At 37.4% G+C, this 27494-nt stretch overlaps 1 protein-coding gene across 8 annotated transcripts in view; it reads left to right on the top strand.

Moving 5' to 3' along the window:
- lmo7 (LIM domain 7) overlaps positions 1-27494 on the top strand; it is a 198804-nt gene that overhangs the window by 135839 nt on the left and 35471 nt on the right. For 5 of the 8 annotated variants that reach the window (XM_008106882.2, XM_062975564.1, XM_062975563.1 and 2 more), the window contains exons 9-18: positions 598-850; positions 2787-3089; positions 3380-3559; positions 4248-4967; positions 7201-7230; positions 10733-10850; positions 12992-13134; positions 14281-14713; positions 15349-15648; positions 22561-22675. In XM_008106882.2, coding sequence (XP_008105089.2) covers positions 598-850; positions 2787-3089; positions 3380-3559; positions 4248-4967; positions 7201-7230; positions 10733-10850; positions 12992-13134; positions 14281-14713; positions 15349-15648; positions 22561-22675 — 2595 coding nt within the window. The remainder of the gene's footprint in view (positions 1-597; positions 851-2786; positions 3090-3379; positions 3560-4247; positions 4968-7200; positions 7231-10732; positions 10851-12991; positions 13135-14280; positions 14714-15348; positions 15649-22560; positions 22676-27494) is intronic. The other 3 variants (XM_062975565.1, XM_016992286.2, XM_008106887.2) reach the window with 2 other exon arrangements.

Raw genomic sequence — 27494 nt, 5'->3', positions numbered from 1 at the left:
TAACATTTTGAATTTCCAATACATATTGATCTTACTGAACTTTTAAACACTTCTCTGCACTTCATGTAAAGATATAATGTTCCGTTACATATTGATCTCACTGAAATTTCTAGTTACGAGTATGTTGCCGTTTTCAAAGACTTCATATATATTTTCATAACATTTTTTCTTATTTCTTCCTCATCAGCTATTGCATTTTTGTGGTGCAGTTGACAGTCTGTCTTGGTACTGGAAAATCAATTGAACAAATATATTCTAGTTCAGAAACAGGATTTCATTTAATGTTATCCATGCCTGTTTCACCAAGAAATGGCAATTAGATAATATAGCACATACCTAGAGATTAATGTTCATTTTGCAACTAAGATGGGAATGAGGAAATCATGCAATGAATGTAAAATGATTACATAAACTGAAGTTTAACTAGTTGGATTTTCACATAGCGTCATGGCAGGTTTCTGAAAATACCTTTTGTCCTGTGCATTTGCCTCAGGAATTTCAGAACACATGGGCCAGCGTTAGCTTCTAATATTGCCAGCTCCCGTTTCTGCATTTTCAACTTAGGGATTTCTTTGGTATTTTCTTTTTCTTTTGAAGATTGTGAAAGTGACATAGATTCCGAAACACACACAAGGATGAACGAACCCCAGAAAGATGGCATGTCATACCGCAGAGCTGCCTTAATTGAACCCAAGCCTGCTGCAGAGTTCAATCGCTTCTTGCCCAACAGAACCAAACCTCCAACGTATATGCCAGCACCCTTGAGGAAGAGAAGGACAGAGAAGAATGAGGACAACAGAAGAAGCTGGGCAAGTCCTGTGTTCACTGAGCCAGATGGAACATTTTCAAGGTATTTGTTTGGTGTTTTAAGGATAATACATTATTATTGAAATGCTTGATCTAAATGTAACATTGCCTGTGAAGACCCAAAGTATGACAAGAACATTGATGGTTTTTTTTCCCCTTTCCATTCCCTTACATGGTTAGCTTTTACCATGGTGGATATCCATTTCTGCTTATCACATTTGCTCTTAGACTTCATTCTCTGGGTTTCAAAACTTCATTAATGAGGGAGATCTTGGTTAACACCAATGCAAATGCAATGCCAGTTCATCGTTAAATTATACCATGAGATGTGATTTTGTCTAAGAGAAAGAGGGGAAGTCATGAGTCGTTACTGTGCTTCTAAGAATGTAACTGTTTATCTTCTAACCATGTTTATACTATGGAATAACTTTCTTAATTTTTAGGAAGAGTGTGAGAAAGTTTTTGCTTTCCTTTTTTAAATGGAGACGCCCTCTATGTCTGTGTCAAGCTTACTAAAATGATGAATCGTTTATTGAAACATAATTTACCCTTTGCTGTCTTATGCAACTTGTAATATTGCTTTTGGTTCTTCAGGTGGCTAATTAAGAGTAATCCTTCTGTTCATTGGCTTGGATCCTAAAATAAGGTTTCTAAATTAAGTAGGTTCACAGAAGAAGATTTTCCTGCCCTTCCTGTTTCTAAAGCTTTTCCAGAGGGCTGGAATGAGGCCTCTGAAACATGAGTATGAAGTGTAATGCTGTGAGGGGAGAATTGCCCACAATTTGGTTAAATCACTTATGGGCCACTCTTCCTTATCCAAACCTTCCAGGAAATCTTGGGACAGTCAGCTACAGGAGGAAAGATGTACTCGTAAGTCATGTTTAGTTGCCTTACAATGCAAGCAAATACCTGCTGCCAAAATGTTGCAGGTGTGGAGTAGTGGTTGGAGCATTGGAGACCAGTGTGTGAACCCCCATTTGGCCACAGAAACCTTGGCACATGGCACACACTCAGCTTCAGATGAAGGCAAGGACACCCCCCCCCCCCCCGGTGAATAGATTTTGTCCAAGAAACCCCATGATAGATTTCACCTTAGGCAAGCTCTTAGTTGGGAACAGCTTTAAGGCACACAGCACCAAAGACTATGCACATAAATCATGCAGTCTTTTAAAATGAGTATAAACAAAGTTTCATGTTCCAGAAAATGCTTCTGGAACTTGGCTATACGTCCCAGAATACTCACAGCAACCCATAAACAAAGTTGCACTGCTTTCAAATTTCAAATTACTGTAGTTTTGTTCCCTTCCCCAGCACATGTTCCCATGCCCCAGACAATCTATAAAATCTGTCTCTTCCCCTGTAGTCTTTAAAAAAATGCTTACATATTTTGGCTTATGTAGTGATTGTCCTGGAGCTGGTCACAAGATGCATTAATTTCATCCTGTTGCTTATTCTGTTGGCAGTCAAGGGAAGGTTTATTTAAATTTCAGTCATAAAAACTGAGCAGAATGTACATTCCCACACATGATAAGTCAATAAGAATGTAATTCAAATTTGGAGTTGTGACAGAAGTGTGAATATATGTACATATAATAACTTGACAAAATGCATCTTCTTGGTGGAATTGAGTGATTTTAAAAATTATACTTGAAATTCATTGTGCCTAATATAATGGTAGCACTAAACATATAGATCAGGATCATGGAAGCAACTTTCTTCAAAATACCTAAGTGAACATTTATATTTATTTTTTAAGGAAACTACCTTAATGGTAGACACGCAGTTTTGACTTCCCTAACATTTTGTTTAGATCAAAGGATGTATAAGTGTTAAATAATAATCACCTACTTACAGTACTTTTATACTGGAAACTCATTTTAGCCATTTTTCAACTGAGGCATGTTTGCATCAAATATGGTCTTGTGTTCTTAACAACAAACTGTGTTTGAAACTATAACTTGACTGGATATTTTGTACAGTCACCAGAGAACAGCTTTGGAGCGAGAGATGGAATGCAAGTCAACAGACAATATTCTTTCAGACTTCTCCAACTATTTTGAGGAGGAGGAGGAGGAGGAGGAAGAAGAAAGAACAATAGGCACACCAGACATTGAAACAGATGACCTTTATGTTCGTAAAATCAATGCTACGATGTCAAATGTAAAAGCCTTTTCCCATAAGTTTCTTCCTAAGTCTTGGATTCCAGGGGAAGAACTGCACTGGAAAAAAGCAAAGAGGATATCTTTTTCGAAAGAATGGTATAAGGAGATACAAGGATTCAGGTTTGTCCTCTTTGCATGCTCATTTTCCCATGCAACCAGAACTTTTTAAACACAAATTTTAATGGCTGAAATAGTGTACCATTCAGAAATCAGTGCACCATTTAATGGAAGCTCTAGGTAAAACCTTCACTGTTGCTGCTTGTTGAAGGTGAATCTTAAATAGTTTTTTTTGTTCAGTTTTGACATGCTTGCCTCTTCATTTATCAATTGTTTTAAAGTGTCTGCACATTTTTGTGCCAGAACTTACATTTTTTGTTTTTTCCCTTTTTTACTCGTGTAATACTGTGTAGTAGAAGCACAAATTCTGAAGAGAACCTTTCAAGAGGCCAGCGACACAGTAACAGCACCGGTAGCCTGGATGACAGTTGCAGAGAAGACTCAGACTTTATTAAACAAGTAGCCACGTGTGCTGCAAAATCAGTACCACAAGCTGGAGAAGAGAAAATTAATTATTCTTCCGATCTGCCAAGGTTGCTGGATATTTTGCATGAGCTATGCTATCCTGTATGTCAGGCAGCTGCAGTTTGCTAAAAGTGGAAATGAAAAGTTAACATGGGAATGTGTGCCTAACTTGTTTTAAAAAGTCCCATTATATCCTAGCATACTGAATTCATCTACTAAAGTAAACTGGACTTTTGTGTCTGTGCTAGTCCCTGCTGTCATGTTTTCTGTAATGGCTGGCATGCTTTGTAACTGTTCTGAAGTATGAATGTTTTCCTTTTGAAGATGGCAGAGTATAAACCAACCAAATTTCAGTGTTATGGTGTATGCACATTCCAGTTGTAAAATGTATGCCATATATCTGGCCTACAATTCAAGCCTAATTCTCAATGAGCTGGCAAACCTCCTTTTGACCTGTGCTTCAGGTCTATACAGTAGCTGACTGAACTGACAGTTCTATAGCATTTTTAAAAATAAATATAATAATCACTCCAAAAGAAAGGGCAATATGACAGACAAAAAGGTCCTAGTCTCAACTTCTCGATCAAATGCTAATTTCCAAAATGATCAGAATTATTGCATGTGAAGTCCTTCATGGAAATCTCACTTACAGGCAGTCATCATATGGCTCCAGGTTTTTCATCTTGCTGAGAACTAGGTCTTGGTATCTTCTTGTTGACACAATTCTAATTATTTTTGTGTATTCTTATATCCCAGTCAGTTTTTATTTCTTCGTGCACTGCAAAAATATTCTGATGACTGCTTGTCCTCTGGAACTAGAACCAAAATTGATCCTGCTTCAGGTCCTAGGCTTGTTACATGCAGAAAAAATAATTATTTTGGGCCTGGACATGATCAAAGCAACAATGAAAATGGAGACTTTTATCCAGATTTGGAGAATGATGATTTGTTTGTTCGCAAGACTGGTGCTTCCCATATGAATCTAGTCATGGTTCAGGATCTTGAGTATTTTAGAAAGTTCTATAACCAAGGTCCTCACTTGGAAGGAGAAATCGTTCTCCAGCCCAGAGATGGTGAATCTGTGATTCCGGATTTAGAAAAAGATGATCTTACAGTTCGCAAAGCTCAACTACAGAAGAAAGAAGTGTCTTTATCGGGTGCCCCGGATAGATATCAACCTGCCCTTTTTCCGGATCCATGGAGTCTTCCACTAGAAATCCAGGCTAAATTTCTTTGTTTGCTTGAAAAGAATACCACGACAGATGAGAAAGAAAGTGGAGGGAAGATCTTATCACCCTCTTCACGACAAAAGAGGGATGATATGCTGACCCGCAAAATTGAGATGTTAAATGTCGGAATTAGCATGCAACCAACTAGCTTTGCTCCAGAAGCATGCAGCAAAGAAGATATGGAAAAATGGGAAGCAATAAGAAAGGCCAGCAAAGTCAGACACAAGAAACGGCAAATGGTTGAAAGGTCAGCTCATGGCCGTGCATGAATTGTGTTTGTGTCTGGATGTTCTGAAATAAATTTTGTAAGAAAAAGAGTTGGCATCTTGTTTTCAACCATGCATGTCTTCGTGTGTAACTTCAGCCTACTTACATTTTGTGTATACTGCCGTAAGTTCTCGTGTTATTTCTCAGTCCCATCAACAGTACATGTGTCTTTACACCAGAAGATATAGAACTATTTCAACACTGGATTAATGTAACCACCAAGATTATACAATTTGCTCCTCAGTAAAAGAGCAAGGAATAGTTTTTTTCTAATAATAGAGATGCGAAAGCTAGCATTTCTCCCTGTTTGTGTGAATATTCTTGAAAACATATCAATTTCAGCAGGACATGAAACTAAATAGAAATTATATATCTATTCTCACTTTTCAACTTTAAACCCTTTTCTGAACCATTCAGAAACTAATATACAAGAATTATATGAAGCATTCAGAGTAATGCCTATGGATGAAGGAGGGGTGGTACATGTGTAATTTACTTTCCCCAATTCATATATTTTCCCTCTACCACAGCCAGTGGATTAGAGCTGCTAGGCTTTTCAAGTTGGCCTGTCTACTCCTTGTCTCTCACCACAGCAGCCTCTCCAATCCCCACATAATGTACCATGTAGTGTTGCATAAAACGGGGGTCCTCGAAAATCATGGCGGAGGCAATTCCTATAAGCAAATCATATTCATAAGGAATATCCTAGATCCAACCCAAGTATCTTTGTCATCCAAAAGAATCTTCTTTAAATATGCTATGCTATGGTATTTCTTCTATCCCACTTTTCTGGAAGCTTGTCTAACATGGGGGCTGCTTGAGGAATCTCAGGGTACAGCACTTAGGACTAGTTCCTCTAAGCTTTCTTCAGTAACTACCCATGTTGTCCCTCTTTAACCCTCGTACAATCAAATTAATGATCATATCATTTAGCCTCTTTTTTAGGATGTGTGTTCTTGAACACTATAGCAGCTTAATACTGTATGTTTCCCCTCCATTGTGCAGCATGATGTGGGGACTAGAAAGGCTGCTGTGGGCAGAGACAAGGAGTAAACAGGTGTACTTGAACACCTACACTTTTTGGTAATTGATTTTTTCTTCAGCTGGGTTGGGATAACATAGTTGAAAGGAAATAAGTGATAACGTTTCTATTGATTCTTATTTTTTAGTCCCATCTGTCTAGGGTATTATGTACACTGATATATTTATATTAATCATTCCACTAAAACGTTAATGAGTAACTCTGTCCCAATCCAGCCACTGAAATCTAGCCCTAATGTGGGAAGAATTTACTACCCTTTCAGAAGATGTTTGGACTCTATTGAGTATTAAGGTGCCGGTGGTTGACAACAGCTATCTTCATGAAGAAACAATCCTTGGTCAACCTTAGTGAGATTTCTTATGTTCACATGGTAACGTGTTTCTCATCTTCAAATACACACACCCATTCCATTCAGTTTGTATCACTCATTAGTCCTTAAGTAAACATTACATGTTTTGCCAGCTTAGTAGTTCGAATGTGCCGGTTATGCATGTTTCATTGGGGAGTAAATAACTGTAAACTGATCATGTACTTAAGCTTACCACAGTCAGTAAATTTAAGATATAATTCAAATTAAACTCTTGAGGCATCAAATGCATCAATTTTTCCTCTCTTATGTGGGGAATCTTTTTCTGCCAACTAACCTTCTCTTATTTGGCTACCTAGCTGTGAGTTCTGCTCTTGAAAGGCATTCATAGGTCATTGCTCCAACGTTTTGTGCTGTGTCCATTTTTAAATAGTTTTGTAATGATGGGTACAGAACTAACTTATGAATATAATGATTGAGACTTCTAATGTGTTAAGCTTCTGATATGCTTTCTGTGTATTTTCTAATGCATTAAAATTAAAAAAAGAATCATTATACAGATGCCCTTTGTATCCGCATTTCCACACTTCATTTAAAGGAAGTTCATGACCGTGCATGTATTGTGACTCCATAATAAAACATGATGAAGCAAGTAGGAGTTATCTGTTAGATATTCTGAGCTTTCCATTTCAGAATCAGTATGATTCTCCAAGAGTCATATATATGAATTTTGAGATGGTCATCTTACATTCTTTCTGAATTCATGGTCTTGGTCATTGCGTTTTACTTAATGTGGTTGTCTGTTGTTATGATGAAAATAGAATGGGTAATATGAACTTGTTTTGGTTTTCTGATTTTTCTCAGGCTGTTACAAAAGATTTCTGATGAGCATGGGTAAGTTTATGATAAAAGCATGGCAGAATGTAAATGCACTAAAACACATAGTTGATTAACCATCTGGCCATATGCATACATAGCTGGCTGAAGACATGTGCTTGAGGTGACGTGTGCATGCCGCTTTCTGCCTCAGTGCTTGACGGGTTTGCATAGCACTTTGTTTAACAGAACCCCAAATAGCAAAATGGTTGCACATTTGTTGAAAGAAATAAAATGAGATAAATCTGTTCTTCAGATTTACCATGGAAAGTGCAATGGAAAGTGTATAGCACATTTCACATAGATGTAGTATTAAAGAGTATGGTCTCTTTCACACTATACAATGGTAGCACTAGTGCATCATGGAACTGCAAATCTCAGAATTCTATTGGATGTAGCCAAGGTAATTAGAATAATATCAAATTGTCGCGTGCTTGAGAAGTCAGGCTTCCCATGAATAGTTCCAGACAGAAGTTGGCAGCTATCATATTTGTTTGAGTCTAATACTCACATTTAAATTATGTAGCCAAAATTGAGGTATGCATTAGATTTAGTGGTGCATTAGGATCACACATATAAACCCATCTGTGTGAAAAGGCACAGAGAGACTTGGAGGCCAGATAGGGAGGTGCAGGGTGAATAGGTGGTTCTTGGTGGGAGCGGCTTGAATGCCTGCTGTTAGCTCCAGCTCCTGCCAACCTAGCAGTTCGAAAACATGCCAGTGTGAGTAGATCAGTAGGTACCGCTTCGGCGGGAAGGTAACGGAGCTCCATGCAGTCATGCCAGCCACATGACCTTGGAGGTGTCTACGGACAACGTCGGCTCCTTGGCTTAGAAATGGAGATGAGCACCAACCCCCAGAGTCAGACATGACTGGACTTAACGTCAGGGGAAACCTAACCTCTTGGTGGTGACCTCAGGGTTCTGTGGTGCCCAGAGAAGTAGGAGGAGTGCCTGGCTGTTGACCCAGTCATTTCTGCAGCTTAGCCATGGATCTCTCCCCCCCCCCCCCGCCCCCATCGGAGGCTAAGTCCTGTGCTGTTCTCAATTGGCCTCATTCATAAGACTTCAAACCTGAGGGTGAGTTTTCCAGCTTTGGCCTGACAGAGGGGTGTGGCTTTTGAAATGGCCTCATTCGTGATGCCTATCTCGCTGGTGTCCTATGCCTGCACCTTTGGGTACATTACTTTTATGGCAAATCCATTATTTTGCAGTGTGCACCTTCAAAACTGAAATGTGCATCACATTCGATGGTGCATTGCACTTGAGTAAATACAAGTTTCTACCAATCATAGAGTTGGAAGAGATGACAAGGGCCATGCAGTCCAGCCCCCTGCCACACAACCAAAAATGCCAATGACCAATGGCTGTCTTAAATTAATAGTACCTACTTGAGTGTAGGATAGATCTGCTTCTGTCCGGTATCACGAGACCTTCAGCTAGATGTGTTGTGGGTTTTCAACTGTGTAAGATGCTGTGTAAATTTTAAAGGGTTTCTTTCCTTTACCTATAGTTAAGACCAAAAAATACTTAGACATCTGAAAGTAGCAAATATTCACATACATTAGAAAAAGACCTAAAGGATTTCCCACTTTTTAACGAGATACTTATTTATGATTAATGTATCTTTTAAATCCTTTAAATATTTCAGATGTTTCTAGTATTTGTTGGTTTCATATATATGGTTCAATATAGTTGGTAATAACAGCAGCAGCTTCACATCTTAATAGATTCCCTTACCTTCTATGATAAGGTGCCCAGTGTGGTGGAATCAAATAACATAGTGAACTTCCATGGCTCTCCATTGCATGATATCAGGGGCAAAAACATGAAATATTTACTGATATGGGGAGTTCGCTAGGGCTCACAGGGAAGAGACTGGAATTAACGTAGCTAGCAATAACTTCTTGAAAGAACTACTTATGTCAAAGTTGTGCACAATTCACCCATAGTGCTACTGAAATATTGGTGAATAGAGGACTTTGACATTTACTTTTATTGTTTGCATGAATTGTTGGTGGGGAGTGGAACGCTAAATTGTAGCCTAAAATATGCATGGATATTTTATAACTTTCCTTCTCAGTCTTGTCTAATGTGTCTTGTGGCTTTTTATTTTTTTGCAACTACATTTTGGAAATGGACCAGATTTGTGATAAGTATTCGGAAAACTCCATAATAACTGGTTTATATGCTGTCCACATCAGCAAAATATGGAACTTCTACTGTAAATTAATATTAGAATTCTTATTACTTAAAGGTGGCTAAAGATAATTGATTTATTTCTTCTCTTAATATATCCAAGTTAATTATTTATTTATTGTATTTATATACTGCTTTTCTCACCCCTGGGTGGACTCAAAGCAGTTTACAATATAATATTGGCAAAATTCAATGTCTAACATACATGTAAAATCAAATCATAAAAATCTAAACAAGAAACATATAAAATCTAAACAAGAAACATAACTATGCGTTAAAACTAATAAGACTATTAAACATATTTTAGACATAAAAATATAGAATTAAAACACCTAATATAAACATTAGTTGTTAATTGAAGTTACTAGCTGAAATTAGTAATTGATTTTCCCAAGAAGGCTTCTTTGTATTATGTAATATTTTCCCCAGTTGGTTTCTTTAATGGAAGATATTAAACACAGAAACAATAAATGCAGCAAATACATTATCCTGTCTTTGGGTTTTCCATAAAATAGCCATAGCATCTGAATGAAAATAACTAGGGAATAGTCAGAGTTTCTGTTCCTTCATATACAGTGTGGTATTGAGTACATTTACAAAGCAGTAGACCCCACTTGGTTTAATGAGACTTTAATATGAATATGATCAAGACCTTAAATTTGTATCCTCATTATGCCACATATTCTGTAGAAATCAGTAAAGGATGGATATGAGAAACCTTATAGGAAAGTTGTTTTGGAATAAAAGGAAGTGACAAATAATTCACTTTGGAAATTTATAGATCAAATATAAAACTCAGTCTCAACTGTTTTGTATAATTCTACTACTTTCACAATGTGATATACATGTTTCTTCAGTCTGAAAACATTCAGAATCAAAATCCACTCTTATTTAAGATATGGCCAGGTATTTGTATAGGCAGCAAAACTAATCTTAGGTTAGTGACATCCTTAGTTGCAAGTCTCACGAAAGCGGTGTCAGAGAAAACAGACTTAAACTTTCTCATTGGTCACAATTCTCGTTGGTCACGATACATGGTCACAATTTCTTGGCTTCAAGTTTCAGACTGAAGCTTTCCAAGTAATGTCACAAACACATGAAAAGACTTGTGCAAATAAATATATTCTGCCTATAGTCTTTTGAGATTATAGATGGTATTTGAATGTGCAAACCAGAGCACAAATAATATCTCTTCCACCCCAGCTGTATTTAAAAGTAGCTCTGTTATTTCTTGCCAGATAATTCAGTTCCATCTCTAAAGAGTTGTTACTTCCTTTCAAGGAAATTTGCATCTTTAATGTGACTATATGTCTGCTTTTAGGAGTAAATCCTTGAATGATGTCAGCGCAGATGAACTGAAGACTATCCGCCAACTACGTTATGAGGAGTTGCAAAAAATAAAGACTCAGCTACAAGAACAAGATGAACAATGGCAAGATGTAAGTGCAGTTGCTTCTTTGCAGTACTTTTGAACAAGCCACAGATATCGTGTGGACACACATGTTCATACACCTGTCTACTAATGGTAATCCCACGAATCTCATATGCACAGGTAGTTTGTCATTGCCTTCCTCTGAAATAAACACTACAGCAACTGGTAGTGAGATCCAGTGTGGTTTGAGTATTAGATTAAATAACCGAGTTTTGAATCCTTGCTGGGCCATGTAAGCTCACTGGGTGGCAAGTCAACTCTCTCAGCTTCAGAGGAGGGCAAGGACAACCCACTACAAATAAATTCTGCAAAAACAACAACAACAACAACAACAACAACATAGCATTGAGACCAACAAAAGTCATAAATGATTTGAAGACACACAACAATAATCCTGGCTTTTCTTGGCAGCATTCCCATCCAAATAATAATGAGGGATGCCTCTCCCCTCCTTAGCTTCCAGGATCAGAAAGGATCTGGTGCCTTCAGGGTATTTATGTAACAGGCATCATAGTGAATCAAGAGATTGAAACATGTTTACATTGTGAAATTCCCTCCATCTTTCCAAGACCTTTCTATTCAGGCAGGCCTTTGGCTCTTAAATTGTTGCAACAAATAGAGATTATTAATAAAGTAACCTTTTCAGGGTTTCTACCAGATGCTGTAATTTTAGGACTTTATTTTTGCTTTGGTCGAGGGAGTGAGGCATGCTAGTTCGAAGAAGAGAAGGCTGAGAAGGGAAATTTTTATCTTCAAATATATGAAGGGATGTCATGTAGAAGATGGAGTAAGCTTGTTTCCTACTGCTTCAGACATTAGGACATGGGACACATTATAAGAAAAAAAATCATTATAAGCATGATTCCATCTATGCATCAGAAATAACTTCTTATATGACAGTGTTTGACAGTAGAATTCTCCTCTGGAATTCTCTAAGCAATTTAGATTAGATATTAGATGGGCATCTATTTGGAGTGTTTTAGCTTGTTTATTTCAACTCTTCATCACCTCATGGACCAGCCCAGGCCAGAGCTCCCTGTTGGCCGTGACCACTCTCAACTCCTTCAAGGTCAAGCCAGTCACTTCAAGGATACCATCCATCCATCTTGCCCTTAGTCGGCCTCTCTTCTTTTTTCCTTCCATTTTCCCCTGCATCATCATCATCTTCTCCAAGCTTTCCTGTCTTCTCATTATGTGGCCAGAGTACTTCATTTTTGCCTCTAACATTCTTTGCTCCAGTGAGTAGTCAGGCTTTATTTCCTAGAGTATGAACTGGTTGGATCTTCTTGCAGTCCAAGGCACTTTAAGAATTTTCTTCCAACACCACAGTTCAAAAGCGTCTATCTTCCTTTGCTCAGCCTTCCTTGTTTATCTTTATTTATACCATGCTTTTCTCTTGATCAAGACTCATATGTGTTTCTGCATGGAAGAAAGTTGAATTAGATAGCCCTTATGTCCCTTTCAGTGCTAAGATTACATGATTCTGTGGTTCCTAAAGATCTGGATAAAGTATCCGAGAATCATGGATACAATATATATAGATTTAGCAGGCTGATCCTAGGTGAATGAAATTGTGTGCCAAGATTATATTACTAATCCTAATTTTAAGGAGAGGGGATTAATTTTCCTTCCATTTGGGAGTTTTCCAAAAAACGTGATGCCTTTTAAATTTGGATATTATAGCCAGCTCTTCTAATTGTATGTTGGTTTTAGGCAGTCTAGACACCCTGTTTTGTTGCATATCATCATTCAAACAGCATCCATATCGAAGAGAACACTTTATAAAAATACCTTGAGTTCTGTCAAATTAAATATAAAATATTAATTTCTGTTCCATGACTGGTTTACTTTTAATATTAGCATTTTGTTTTCACTTTGCAAAATCTTTTAACTTTAGCATTAGCACTGGCCTCTTCAACTAAAAGCAGCCCCTGAAGTCAACTACTGTCCAGATCTTTTAGCCACAGCTCTGTAGAAAGATACTTGAGAACAAAAGAAAACCAGCCGTGCAAAGTGAAATTGGGGCACCTGAGCATCCAGTTAGAATGAGCAGAACTGAGTGGGTAATGAGATACTTTAGCATTCAGTCATAGCTCTCTTACCAGAGTCTGTAGATGTAACAGTCATTTCTGCAACTTATATCTTTAGGATTTGGCAAAATGGAAAAGCAGGAGGAAAAGCCATACCTCTGATCTGCAGAAGAAAAAAGAGGAGAGAGAAGAAATCGAGAGACGAAGTTCTGAGAGTTCTGAAAGACGCAGCAAATCATTGAGAGAAATGCAGAAGGAAAGGTAAAACTGATTTTTAAAAACAAATGTTTAGTATTTGTAGGGCCTCGATCCTAACTATGTTTACTTTGAAGTGAACTAAGTCACATTTCATTGATTCCTTCTGTAGCCACTTTAATACTAAAAGATAATTGCTTCATTCAGCCTGCTCTCCTCCCCAAATGTTTTTGATTCTGCTTACGAGCACAGAATTTTTAAGTAATTATGATATTTTCTTCTAGAGCAATGTTTTTGTTTTTGTATGTTAATTAAGCTCATTAACTTAAAATATTAAAATATGTGCATAAAGAAGTGTTTTATTTTATTAACAATATTAATTTTAAACTTAGTTGTCAATCAAGACTCAAATGATTAGGTCATTTAATTTATGCTGATATCCTAACTTTATTTACTTCAATGTAGGACCTACTGCTTGCGTGCATTATGACTTCCTCATGCACTTCTTTTAAGTTAAGATTATTACTGACTTTAGAGTCCGAACATTTAGCTGAGAACAATTAGGTCTTCTGTGTAGCTGTCTTGGGTAAAATAACAACAAAAGCTCTTGGTTTGTCTTGTAAAAGGCCATTATAAAGCTTCTACGATGGCAGTGTAATATCCTGAATCCGGTGCATTCCCAATGGAAACAGGAGCAAATATGGACCTTTCTTAAGAATAAATGCATAAGATTACTATGTATGATATGTACCTCCATAGACTTGCAAACTAGATACCTGTATTTTGCTATATATTTTTTTCTGCATTTAAGTTCAAGCTCTCCTTCTTTCACTTCTCCAGTCTTTTTGAAATCCTCATTTAATGGTAATGGAAACACACTTTGAAGAAATGTTATTAAAATCAGGCATTTTGAGGAAAAGAGGTTATTCACAGCAATATTTAGCATCCTGAGAATGAATGAACACACACACATGTATGTATGTATACACACACACACACACACACACACACACACATGCACTGTACATAGTGTTATTTGGGGGAAAGGGAGAAATCTCTTTTTTAGTGTGTGGATTAAGCCTTTATAGTAGCCACAGTTCTTTCAGTTGTTCTGTCTGCACTTTGAAATGCATCTAATAGAAAAATGATGACTGAAGGCCCACCTGTTCTTTAGGTTGCTAATGTTACGGTGCTTTTTGCTTTGGTCTCTAGGGAAAGTCGAGATGAAGTGCCCTATGGCAGCAGTCAGAGGAGAGCAGAACACTGGCGAATGTATGAATCAGCTGATGATGTATTTAGCGAAGAGGAAATGGCTTCAAGGCAACCGAAAGATCAAATGGTTGAAAATGATTCTCCACACAGCATAAACAAGAGTGTAGAAAATAGCAAGGAAGCTGATAAAAAAGCAGAAAGCCATGTAAGAGCTGAGATGCAAATTCCACCAAAGAATATGACAGAAGAAAAGAGCCAGCCTCCTTTGTCAACCTACTATTCAGGAAATGCACAAACTGGGTCAGCTCGGGTTTCAGCTACTCTCCCAAGAAGTTACCAGAAAACTGATACTGCCAGGCTGACGTCTGTGGTTACACCGAGGCCTTTCGGTGTCCATTCGAGAGGAATCTCATCACTTCCAAGATCATTTACGGTAAAAAAAATCATCTGTTTCTTACATGTTTCTGTCAGTAATACTTGCCCATTAAGTCAAAAGAGTTTTTAATGTTTCCTGCAGGAATGTGTATAGTAATATATAATAAGAAGATGGGGTTAAGTTGTTCTATTGTTGAAAGTATGTTTTATGCGAATTCATACACACACACATATACTTACCTTCTTCTCCAAAAGTATTACTCACAGCAATATGCAACAGATATAATACAATATTGCTTAAGGAAAATACAGTATTGACTATCATAAGGAAATGTATGCAGGCTAATGATAGTTTCATTTATTCTTTTAATCAAGCAAATGTTTTATTGGTGGCACATGGTAGCACTTATTTACTTTGCACAATTTTGTGTAAAAGGGACGTAAAAGCAATATTTTTTAACAAACCAAAGTTTTCCAATCGGTCCTGAACTTGTACATTAATATTGAGGTTCCTGAGTCTAAATATCAAGTTTCACAAACACCAAAACATCTACAGTGACAAACAAATACAGACATCCAGAGTGTGTGTTTGTCAGCTAGCCAATGTGGTTCAGCTCCAAAACCTTGTTACATGTAATCTGTGTTGAAGCTAGTTTTGAAAATTTGCCTTTCAAACATATATTTTTTATCTAGATGGATGATGCTCAAAAATATAACGGAGATATAGACTTATCCAAGAAATCTCAGCCTACGTTCACCAGCCATTCATTCGCTAAGCCAGAATTTGGGCAAAGCCAACCTGCAAGTGATCTAAGTACAGAGGACAAGATTAAAACAATATATTCAGAGAATACTTCTGCTACAAGTCATGTTGTAGATACTGATCATCCTGGTTCTAAATCAGAACATCAGACTACCCTCGACTCAGCTATAACTGCATCTTCAGTAGTGGAAGAGAGAAGCCTTCCAGGGACTGAGGTTTCAAGATTTCATGTAAGTGTGAAGAGATCCCAGCATTTCTGTTCTCAAGATTTTATTCAGTGTCAATAATTTTCCTAGAAGCTGTAAAGATTATGTTTATGGATCCAATCCAGTATTAACTGCTGAATTTGTTGGATAAGAGTGAGATAGAAGGATGTTCCAGTCAAGATCAAAGGAGTAGCATGGAGGTGCATTAGGCTAGGGCTGCTCAAGACTGATGTTGTTAGAAAACGTGCCTCTTGGGGAGGGGAATAGATTCAGCCCAACTACGAGAAATGTGAGGTGTTTAGATTAGATTTATTGGCAAAACCTCCATTCTAAATCTTATCCCTCAGAAAAGTTAGAATAATTACTCAGATTAGTAGAGCTTCTGAATTAAAAAATGTGTATGGTAACTTAAAATTTAGATTTAGGAAATAATATGACAGCAAATAAATGATAATGTCCAATTATTTTTACTGAATTGGGAGATTGGGAATGCTTTTCCTAGTTATTTCTTCTTTGGTCATGTGATATATACATACACACACAATATGTAAGTGGTTTATTTTTAGTTTTTAGTGGTGAGTTAGCATTTTTAGGTTAAAATAGTAAGAGATGGAGGTTTTAGAGATGTTTTTAATAAATAAATGCATTTACCCAAAACAGCCCTAGAAGAGTGTTGTTTGGCACTAGCATGGCAGTGTCAGTGGAAGTTGGATGCAGAGCCAGTCCAACAATGAGGCAAATTAAGCGGTCGCTTCGGGCGCAAAACATGGGGGCGCAGTCGAGACTGCTTTTTCTGTTGATTTCTTGTAAAACATGATGTTTTGGTGCTTAATTTGTAAAATTTTAATGTAATTTGATTTTTAATAGGCTTTTCCTTAATCCCTCCTTATTATCCAACATTTTTGCTTATCCAACGCTTTTATTTTTCAGTGATTGGTTTGGGGGGGGGGGCGCGCCAAAATTCTGTTCACCTACACTTGAAAAATACCTAGGGCCGGCTCTGGTTGGATGTTGAAATTCTAGGTGGAGTTTGGGTAACCAATATGCTAAGCAAGGTTTGTAAACAAGAAAGATTGTGTAACTCGAATGCCATTATGCCATTCTGACAGCTGATGATTATATTCCAGTGCAGCTGCTTGTCCTAAGTGATAGGAGTTATAGCCCATCTGGAGAGCCACGTATCCCCAATCTCTCTTATATATGAAGTGAACAACTTTCCTTACTGGCCACATTTCTCTCTTGTGGGCTCATTGAAGAATACCTTCTTTTGTTGCATGGTGGCCATGATGAGTGCAGCAAAGATGACAGATTCAAACCTATGTCCATTTGGGTTGTTATGAGTTTTCTGGGCTGTATGGCCATGTTCCAGAAGCATTCTCTCCTGACGTTTTGCCCACATATATGGCAGGCATCCTCAGAGCCTTCGACAACACTATGTCCATTTGTTTTTCTTCAACCTTCACAGAAAAATAACAAGATTGAATGGGAGGGAAGTGGTATTTGGTAATGACTCAAATCCTGATTTTGATAGTTAGAAATGACAAGTTAGTTACAAATGACCAGCAAGTTGCATTGGATTCTTTTATTGCAACACGTGGCTACATTGCAGTTGTAAAATTGTAAAGAAGCAAGAGGTATGTTCACTCCTTTTGAGAAATATCTGTAACTACTTCAAATAATGTATGTAGTTACTGACTGCGTATACCAGGGGTTCTCAAACTTTTTAAGCAGAGGGCCGGTTCACAATCCTTCAGACTGTTGAGGGGCCAAATTATCATTTGAAAAAAAAAAAAAAAAACAAATTCCTATGCACACTGCACATGTCTTATTTGTAGTGCAAAAAAACAAAAACAAAAAACAAACAATAGCAGCAATAAAAGAACAATACAATATTTTAAAATAAAAACAATTTTAACCAACATAAACCTATCAGGATTTCAATGGGAAATGTGGGCCTGCTTCTGGTCAATGAGATAGTCAAGTCAATTAGGATTGTTGTTGTTGTTGTTGTGTGCCTTCAAGTTATTTCAGACTTTGGGCAAGCCTAAGTCTAAAACTGAGGGCAGGGGCCAGGTAAATGACCTTGGAGGGCCACTTCCGGCCTATGGGCCTTAGTTTGGGGACCCCAGTGTATACCCTCACTTCCTGTAACAATACCAACACCAACATCAATATAATAACATTTTATTGATTATTGTCCTCTTCTTATGGTTCAAGGCAGAGCACAACACGATTACTAAAACACATTCCATAAAAGCATGTATTAAAACATATTTCTACACATATTAAAATTCAAGGAAGAAAAATTAAAACATAATTAACAGAATGTGAATTTAAAATTCATCGTTAAAAAATGACTGGATAGGCCTGCCAGAAGAGATAGGTTTTAATTTCTGACAGCTCATTTAGCTGTTGCATCTCTTCCGGCTGGTTGTTCTACAGTCTTGGGGCAGCCAATAAAAAGGTCCTCTGGGTGATGGTCGCCAGTCGGGTTCTGGCTGGTTGGAGTAGACACCCTCCAGAAGACCTTAGTGTCACTACTAAGGAGCAGATTGTGCAGGAGAAGGTGATCCCATAGGTAACCTGGACCCATGTAGGATTTTAAAGGTCAAAACCAATACTTTGTACTTTGCCCGGAAACTAATTGGCAACCAGGAGAGTGGCTTTAATATGGTTATAATATGCTCACTCCTAGATGTTCCTGTAACCAATCTGGCTGCCATGTTTTGAACTAATTGGAGTTTCTGAACTTGGTACAGAGGTCGCCCACCAGCACATGCACTACTATCTTTAGGTCCTTCGAGGTGTTTTGTAGTTTGTACCATATGCCAGGGGCTTGTAGCATTTTAATATTTATTTAGTAATTATAAAAACGTATTAATGAATACAAAGAGTTTTCTTTTCAAAAGCAATTATAATAATGACTGATCTGAAGGACTTGGAACTGCAACTAATATATTTGAAGTACCTTAACAAGCTGAGCTCAAAAGCATATGCAAAACAATTTCTACTAGTAACATTTCTTTTCTTTCACCTATATATGTAAACAATGTCACTGGATTGCTAAAGAGTTGATTTAGTATCAATCTTCTTTGTTTTTGGGGTGGTCTTAATCATCCCTAACTTTTTATTTTGAAGTATGATATATTACAGGAAAATATAGCACAAAACATAAATTTTAAAAATGTTTTGTGTTGAAGTCTGACAAATTTAAGAGCATTTATTCAACAGTTATTTCTTCTCATACAAAAATAAGAACTGAATAGTACCTTTATTCTTGTGCCATTTTTTTTGGTAAGCCTCTGTGTTCGGAGTACATAGATCAGATTGGGGTGCAGTGTAGGGGAGATGAGGATAGTTGATGCATACATCTATGGCTAAGCTACATTGGCACCAAGCTGGCAAATACCTGTATATTTTTATTTTATTTCAAGTGTACCAGATGTATGTTGTATTTCATGTTTGTATTGTCTGTGCTTGATAAAGCCAACTGGCTAATCAATAAATTGTTGTTGTTGTTGGTAAGCCTCTGTGTTTTCCCAAAAACGCCATCAGTTAAAAAATTTTTAAAAAATTAAGGGATAGAAGGAGAACCAGTATATTGCATGCCATTCGTTCTACAGCTAGATTAACTCAAGGGCTTCTTGAGATGGAAATTGCAGCAGACTGAGTCAGGTGTGAAGATATCACTTTACATCTTTTGTTGTTTATCAGAATGCATAGCGACTGGCTACTTGCCCTCTTTAGAGATAAAAAAAACACCTTGGTGAAATCCAAAAATCTGCACATTGTCTTGTTCAGAGCCACATAGCTATCTTTTGTTTTTGTTTTGTTTTTATCATTTATCACAAAGTTTCACTGTCTTGCTCTAACACAGAGAATGCTGAGAGGATATGAGTAAAGGTAGAATGTATATATATATATATATATATATACACAACAAACACTTTCAGCTGTCAAATAAGTGCATGCAGAGAACATTTGGTGACAAAATTCAGTGGAAATGTTAAGAATGTAAAAATCGTCCCATTGAGTCAGACAAATATCCCATGGATTCTATCAATGGCCAGCCAAATGTCTCCAGGCAGCCTGTGTGAAAACAAGCAACTTTCCACTGTTTGTTCTTTACAAACATTTCATTTGTGGATGTGTGTAAACATATTCTGAAATCTGCAGTCATGAAGAAATTATTGATTTTGTGCATTGTTAAATAGACAAAACAGCTATTGGATATATTGATAGGAGTTGAATAAAAGGTAATTGTTCCATTGTGCTTGAGCCTCTGGGAAGTAGAAATTTGAGCCTGCCTCACTTCAGCATGCTAAATAATACCATGAGACTAGAATTGTTACTTCTGCTCAGATAAAGGTAACACACACTTGTTATTGGGGAAAGGTTGTTATTTTTAAATGTGTGTCAGGTTTAATGTGTTGTCGAAGGCTTTCATGTCCGGAATCACAGGGTTGTTGTGTGTTTTCCCGGCTGTATGGCCATGTTCCAGAAGCATTCTCTCCTGATGTTTCGCTCACATCTATGGCAGGCATCCTCAGATGTTGTGAGGTATATTGGAAAAACTAAGCAAGGAAGGTTTATATATCTGTGGAAGGGTGGGAGAAAGAACTCTTTACTGTTGGAGGCCAGTGTGAATGTTGTAATTAACCACCTTGATTAGCATTAATGACCTTGCCAGTTTCATGTCCTGGCTTCTTCCTGCCTGGGGGAATCCTTTGTTCAGAGGTGTTAGCTGCCCCTGATTGATTCATGTCTGGAATTCCTCTGTTTTCAGAGTGTTGTTCCTTATGTACTGTTCTGATTTTAGAGTTTTTAATATTTGTAGCCAGATTTTATTCATGTTCATGGTTTCCTCCTTTCTGTTGAAATTGTCCACATGCTTGTGGATTTCAGTGGCTTCTCTGTTTAGTCTGACATGGTAGTTGTTAGAGTGGTCCAGCATTTCTATGTTCCCAAATAATATACTTTGTCCAGGTTGGTTCATCAAGTGCTCTGCTATGGCTGACTTCTCTGGTTGAGTTAGTCTGCAGTGCCTTTCGTGTTCCTTGATTTGTGTTTGGGTGATGCTGCATTTGGTGGTCCCTATGTAGACTTGTCCACACTGCATGGTATACGGTAGACTCCTACAGAGGTGAGAGGATCCCTCTTGTTCTTTGCTGAACGTAGCATTTGTTGGATTTTCTTAGTGGGTCTGTAGATGGTTTGTAGATTGTGCTTCTTCGTCAGCTTTCCTATGCGGTCATTGGTTCCCTTGATGTATGGTAAGAACACTTTTCCTCTGGGTGGATCTTTGTCTTTACTCTCATGGCTTGTTCTTGGCTTTACAGCTGTTCTGGTGTCTGTGATGGAGTATCTATTGGCCTGTAGAGCCCAGTTTAGGTGATTTAGTTCACCTGTTTTGTCTTTGCAGAGTCTTTGTGCATGGTCTGTCAGAGCTTTGATTGTGCTTCTTTTTCAACTTGGGTGGTGATTGGAGTTTCTATGAAGGTATCTATCAGTGTGTGTAGGTTTTCTGTTAACTCTGTGGCCCAATTGTTGATTGAGTTTGTGAATGACTAGGACATCTAGAAATGGCAGTTTCCTTCATTTTCTTTTTCCATGGTGAATTGAATGTTTGGACCTTCCACAGATATATAAACCTTCCTTGCTTAGTTTTTCCAATATACCTCACAACCTCTGACGATACTTGCCATAGATGTGGGCAAAAATTTAAAAGAGAATGCTTCTGGAACATGGCCATAAAGCCTGGAAAACACACAACAACCCCGTGTCTGGTTTCTTTTTAAGAAAGGAGAGTATGCTTTACAATAAAGAATTACATTTATCTTCTAAAATGTATCTACTTGGTTATATTTATCTTTTTCTAATATATGCATTCAAAATCTTCTTTCTTTAATGCCTCTCAGTTGAAGTTCAAAGGATGTGTCTAAATCAGTGGTTCCCAACCCGTGGGCCAGGGCCTACTGGTGAGCTGCGAAACCTAAAATAAGGTTTGCGAGACATGCAGAGAAAATTGGTGTCTTCGTTTTTAGGCCTGTTCCTGGGGTTATTTGGGGTGCTGATTGAGAAAATTGCATTGGATAGACCACATCAGCTCTAGATTATTAAATATGGTTTTCTGTGGGCAAGCAGGTGGCAACTACCAGATGGCATATGTTCTGTATCAGAAACTAGAGCTGATGTGGTGTATTCAATGCAACTTTCTGAATCAGAACCCCAGATAACCAAACCAAATCAAAAGCTGACCAAAAACTGATTCATAACCCTTTTGGTACTAATGTTGGAGAGTGGTCTCCAGTCAAAGTGGTCTCCAGTCAAGTGGTCCCTGGTCAAAAAAAAGGTTGGGAACCACTGGTCTTGGTAATGGAAAGCTATAACTTAATCATGTTAATATCACTGTGAGTTGCCCTGTGTTTGGGGAAAACACAGGGTGCTTGGATACTGGTACTCTGATACAGAAATTGTAGATTTAACAATTATTACAGTCTCCCAGTATCTTGAACCCCTGTCCATGTGAGGACTATATATGTGTATGAAAGACATTTTCTCCTTATGTCATAACTATTAGAGGGAAGAGATAAAAAGGATCCTATTCAAGTTTTTTTTTCTGATAGCCAAATTGCATGACTTTATTGTGCATATTAGAACTTACCTTTTTATCCGTTTAAGAATTCTCTTATAATAGTCTCATCACATTGCGTAAATACCTAATAATAGTTTTCTATGGATATGCACCTACATAGTTGCCAAAGCAAAGGATTAACAAGCTTTCCTAGTCCAGAAAACTCTTCTTGCTGCTCCACAGATAATTAAAATGTCAACATTTGTAAGTAGCTTCATTTATTTAGAGGATAGACTTTCTTTCAGGTAGATACCTGTGACACCAGATACTACAGTGTCATGTTTGTTTTTGTTTTTTTATAGGACCACTACAGTGATATGAGAATCAGTATAAACCAGAGACCAGGCAGCAGTCGGAGCTTTGGGTTTGAAATACAGCAGAATCCTTCTGGAGTCTTTGTAAAATCAATAGAAGAAGGTAAACATTTATATCTTGCCTTTAGAATATTAATTGAAAAATAGTTGGCTGACTTCAATGGATTGGGAGAACCTGGAAAAAAACAACAAATGTACGTGGTTTAGCAGAAATGCTGTAAAATTAATGTTTATTTTTTTCTTTTATTCATGTCCCAGTATGGCAGTGGTTCTCAGGCTGTGGGTCCCCAGATGTTTTGGCCTTCAACTTCCAAAAATTCTAACAGCTGGCAAACTAGCTGGGGTTTCTGGGTGTTATAGAGGATATGGGATCATATCACATCATATAGAATGTAGATGATTTCTCTTATAATTTCAGAAGGATTAAGAAAGTCTAAAATACACTGCAGGTAACTTTTCCATATGTTTGAAGTCCAACTTTTATTTAAATGTTCTTATTCATAAGAAGATCCACAATTAAGAATGCCTATTTCATTCAACAGTTTGGTCATTCAGTGGCCAATCAGATGACTGTAGGAAGGCCATCAACCCCAAGGGTACCAGAAGCACCTTCTTGCTCCCCAACAACAGAGCAAACTGCTCCTGATATTGGAAGTGATGTAGTTAGGCATCAGGACTGGTAGCTGTTAACTCTCTTTCATGAATTCATTAAAGCTACCCATGTTGGCAGCCATTGCTACATTTTATGGTAGTAAATTCTATTGTTAAACTATGTGTTTCACGAAGAAGAGTTTTTTTTTAATCTGTCCTTAATCCCTGCATTTGGCTTGTGTTCACTCTTGTGGATTCCAGTATTACAAGTAAGGGAAAACCTTTTTTATATGTACTTTCTCCATACTATGCATACATTTATGCATTTTTTTTTGTCCTGGCTGTCTCCAACTCTTCTCTCCTCTCGTCACATTTTCCTAAGCAAAATAGTCCTAGATGTTGTAACATTTTCTCCTAGGACAGTTAATTTAGTCCCTTGATCATTTCCCTGGTACCTTTCTTTACTTTTTCAGCTATATATCTCTTTCCAGCTGTGACAACTCATGTAATACCCATTTAATTCTGTTCTCGACCAAATGACTCCATAGCAGGTTTCCTGCTCCTAGTATATTTAAAGAATTCCTTCTTCATTGATCACTATGTTCCTTAGAATTTTTTTTTTTGCTTTCCCCATTGTCTGTTGGTCTTTCCTTTGTAAAGGCTTGCTTGTGTTCGTTTGTTTGTTTTTCCTGTCATTCTTTTAATTTTCCTCATTTAAGTAAGTCTTCAAGATTTGATAGAAAGATTTTTCCTCCTTGAATAACTTCCCTCATACTACTTGCTAACCATGCTGTTGACTTCTTGGACTAGAGAAAAGAAAATTTCTGGCTGTTCCATTACGCTGTCTTCTAACATATTTATAGATAAAAAACACTGTTGCTGATTATTTCTTTCTGCAAATAATTGCAGCTGCTAGTTTTTTGGTTCACTAGAATATTTAAAATTCCCTTCACAATCAGTGTATTACCAATATCTTGGGACATTTCTCCCAGTAAGGAAACGTTTAACAACTTGTCATACAAGAATTACTTACTTGTTTGCTAAAAATGATTTTATGTACATCATCTTTCTGAAGTATAACCTTCACATATACCATCATAAATAATACCTGTGTGATTAAAAGCAGACACTTTACTGTTGTGGAAAAAGTAACTGATGTGTATGTTATACGTGACAACATTACAATCTCTATTAGAATAAGGTAATCTTGGATAAATATAAAGCTGCATTGATGCCAACTATTTAAAGCTGTTCTGCTTAGCTTAACAAATTTCCTAAATATAGCTAGTTTTATTTAGTTTTCCATTTCTACCAGTCATACAGTTCTGAGGAAAGAAAGGAACAACTATTTCTTTGATGAATAGTTCCTGCCTTGGACTTCCCTTGCATGAAACATCTCCAATCCTTCCTTAAATAAAAAGGACTGTAATTCAATGCTAGTATTTCTTAATGCAGTTCATTTACTATGATGTAACTAATTCTAAACAATAAAACAACTCTGGGGATTTTCTCTCCAATTAAATTTTGTTCACTTTTGTTTTGAATAGTAAGGTATTTGTAAATAATGAAGCTTACTGACAGAGTATTTATTGTGTAACATTTGCCTTGTTCTTAAATGAATCTATAGATAGAGCAGTGCTTTCTTATTTTTCCACACTGTCGGTTTCTTCTTCTTCTTCTTCTTCTTCATTCACACAGTCGTCTCCGACTCTACGTGACCTCTTGGACCAGCCCACGCCAGAGCTCCCTGTTGGCCGTCGCTGCCCCCAGTTCCTTCAAGATCAAGCCATTCACTTCAAGGATACCATCCATCCATCTCGCCCTTGGTCGGCCTCTCTTCCTTTTTCCTTTCATTTTCCCCAGCATCATGATCTTTTCCAAGCTTTCCTGTCTTCTCATGATGTGGCCAAAATACTTCATCTTTGCCTCTAATATCCTTCCTTCCAGTGAGTAGTCAGGCTTTATTTCCTAGAGCATTATTTCGTGGAGGATGGACTGGTTGGAGCTTCTTGTAGTCCAATGCACTCAGGATTTTCCTCCAGCACCAAAGTTCAAAAGCATCTATCTTCCTTCGCTCAGCCTTCCTTATGGTCTAGCAACCATAGATTACTATGGGGAATACCATTGCTTTCACTATGCAGACCTTCGTTGCCCGTGTGATGTCTTTCTTTTCACTATTTTATCGAGGTTGGCCATTGCTCTTCTCCCAAGAAGTAGACGTCTCTGATTTCCTGGCTGCAATCTGCGTCTGCAGTGATCTTTGCGCCTAGAAATATAAAGTCTGTCACTGCCTCCACATTTTCTTCCTCTATTTGCCAGTTATCAATTGGTCTGGTTGCCATAATCTTGGTTTTCTTTTTTATATATATATATATGATCTTTATTCAAAGTTTTATATATAAAAAATGAAAAAAAAGAAACATCTATATATGTATCTTGATAAGAAAATAGTGTTTTTCCATCGAAAGTGGGAGAACATTTATTTTTGTTAGAAAGTAGGAAAAAAGAGTAGAGAGGAGATAAAATAAAATAAAATAAAATAAATAAAAGCTAATTTAAAAAAAAAAGGAAAAATGTTGACTTCCATCTTCCTTTGGCTGGTTCTGCAAAAAAATTCTGATAGTCAATCAAATCCATATCCCCTTCGTCCTTATCAGATTCTAAGATTGAATTTATTCAGCAGATGGGATTAAATTTTATTTGTTTTAAATAGTCCTTTACCAGGTCCCAGTTGGTTTCTTTCTTAGGCAAGCCTTGACTTGAAGATGACTTGGTTATAATCTTGGTTTTCTTGATGTTCAACTGCAGCCCGGCTTTTGCACTTTCTTCTTTCACCTTGGTGAGAAAGCTCCTCAGCTCCTCCTCACTTTCAGCCATCATAGTGGTATCATCTGCATATCTAAGGTTGTTGATGTTTCTTCCAGCAATTTTAACTCCAGCCTTGGATTTGTCAAGCCCCACACGTCGCATGATGTGTTCTGCGTACAAGTTGAATAGGGAGGGTAAAAGTATGCAGCCCTGCTGTACTCCTTTCCCAATTTTGAACCAGTCTGTTGTTCCGTGGTCTGTTCTTACTGTGGCTACCTGGTCTTTATACAGATTTCCCAGGAGACAGACAAGGTGACTTGGTATCCCCATACCACCAAGAACATGCCGCAGTTTATTATGATCCACACTGTCGAAGGCTTTAGTGCTGGTTTTAGTGTTGCTATTATTTTGCTTCAAAGTTTCATTAATTTACAAAAGTTTTGAGTTCAGCCACCATAAACACTGTAGTAAATGCTTATATCTCCTTCTCTGATCCAAATAATAGTTTTTGCAATTTGGAACTGTGTCCTGCAGTCTTCTAAAATTAATTATTTGGAGCTATTAAGTAATGTAGCTTGCTGTATAAAAATGACTGGTAAACATTAAGACCCTGAGATAAAATGTATTGCTTAAGTTCTGCTCCTGGTCATGTTTTTGCAGAAAGAATGAAGCATTTCCATCTTCTGTTTCCAATTTTCTGATTTCTGCATTGCCCATCTGGTGATGCCCATATATACAATTGTCTCTTTCATTGCTTGAAGAATGTGTTTGCAATGGACAAACTGTTGACATAAAAATGTCAGCCACTCTCCTGCTTCATTTCTTGATCCTAGACCAAATTTTCATACAGTGGCCATCTGTCGGGGGTGCTTTGAATGCGATTTCCTGCTTCTTGGCAGGGGGTTGGACTGGATGGCCCATGAGGTCTCTTCCAACTCTACTATTCTATGATTCTATGATTCTATGTTTGGCTCTGCTACATTTCCTAATTTTGTGTTCCAGTTGCCTGTGATTACCACCATATCCTGTTTTTGTGTATACCCAATTTCCTCCTGGATTTTAGCATAGATTTTTTCAAATTTTTCTTCTACTGTATTTTTGTGGTTGGAGCATTAAGTTGGATTATAGTTATATTGATAGATTTTCCCTGAAAGCTTATTGATATGAATTGGTTAGAATTTGCATTGATTGCTCTTGCTGTGTCTGTTCTCACCATTACTGCCACAACATTTATTCTTAGATGTTCACTTCCTGAGTAAAACACTGTGTAAGTATCTGACTGAAAATGCCCCATTCCTGTGCACTTTAACTCAATCACTCCAAGCATTGTGGTGCTTATACTTGGGGGTATTCCATTTGTGTGACTTCCACTGATTCATGCAACTTGTATTCCATCTTTCTATGATATGTGTTGTGCAACTCTGAACTTTCCTTTCACCTCTGAATGTTCTTCTGCTCTTTCCCAGTAACTTGTTGATTGCCTTCTGATATGGGTATCTCATCTTCTGACACATTCTTGTGTT

Source organism: Anolis carolinensis, chromosome 3 (genome assembly GCF_035594765.1).
Source record: "Anolis carolinensis isolate JA03-04 chromosome 3, rAnoCar3.1.pri, whole genome shotgun sequence".
Classification (NCBI taxonomy): Eukaryota; Metazoa; Chordata; class Lepidosauria; order Squamata; family Dactyloidae; genus Anolis; species Anolis carolinensis.
Note: the sequence above shows the minus strand (reverse complement) of the source record. Positions and strands in the feature narration are given on the sequence as shown.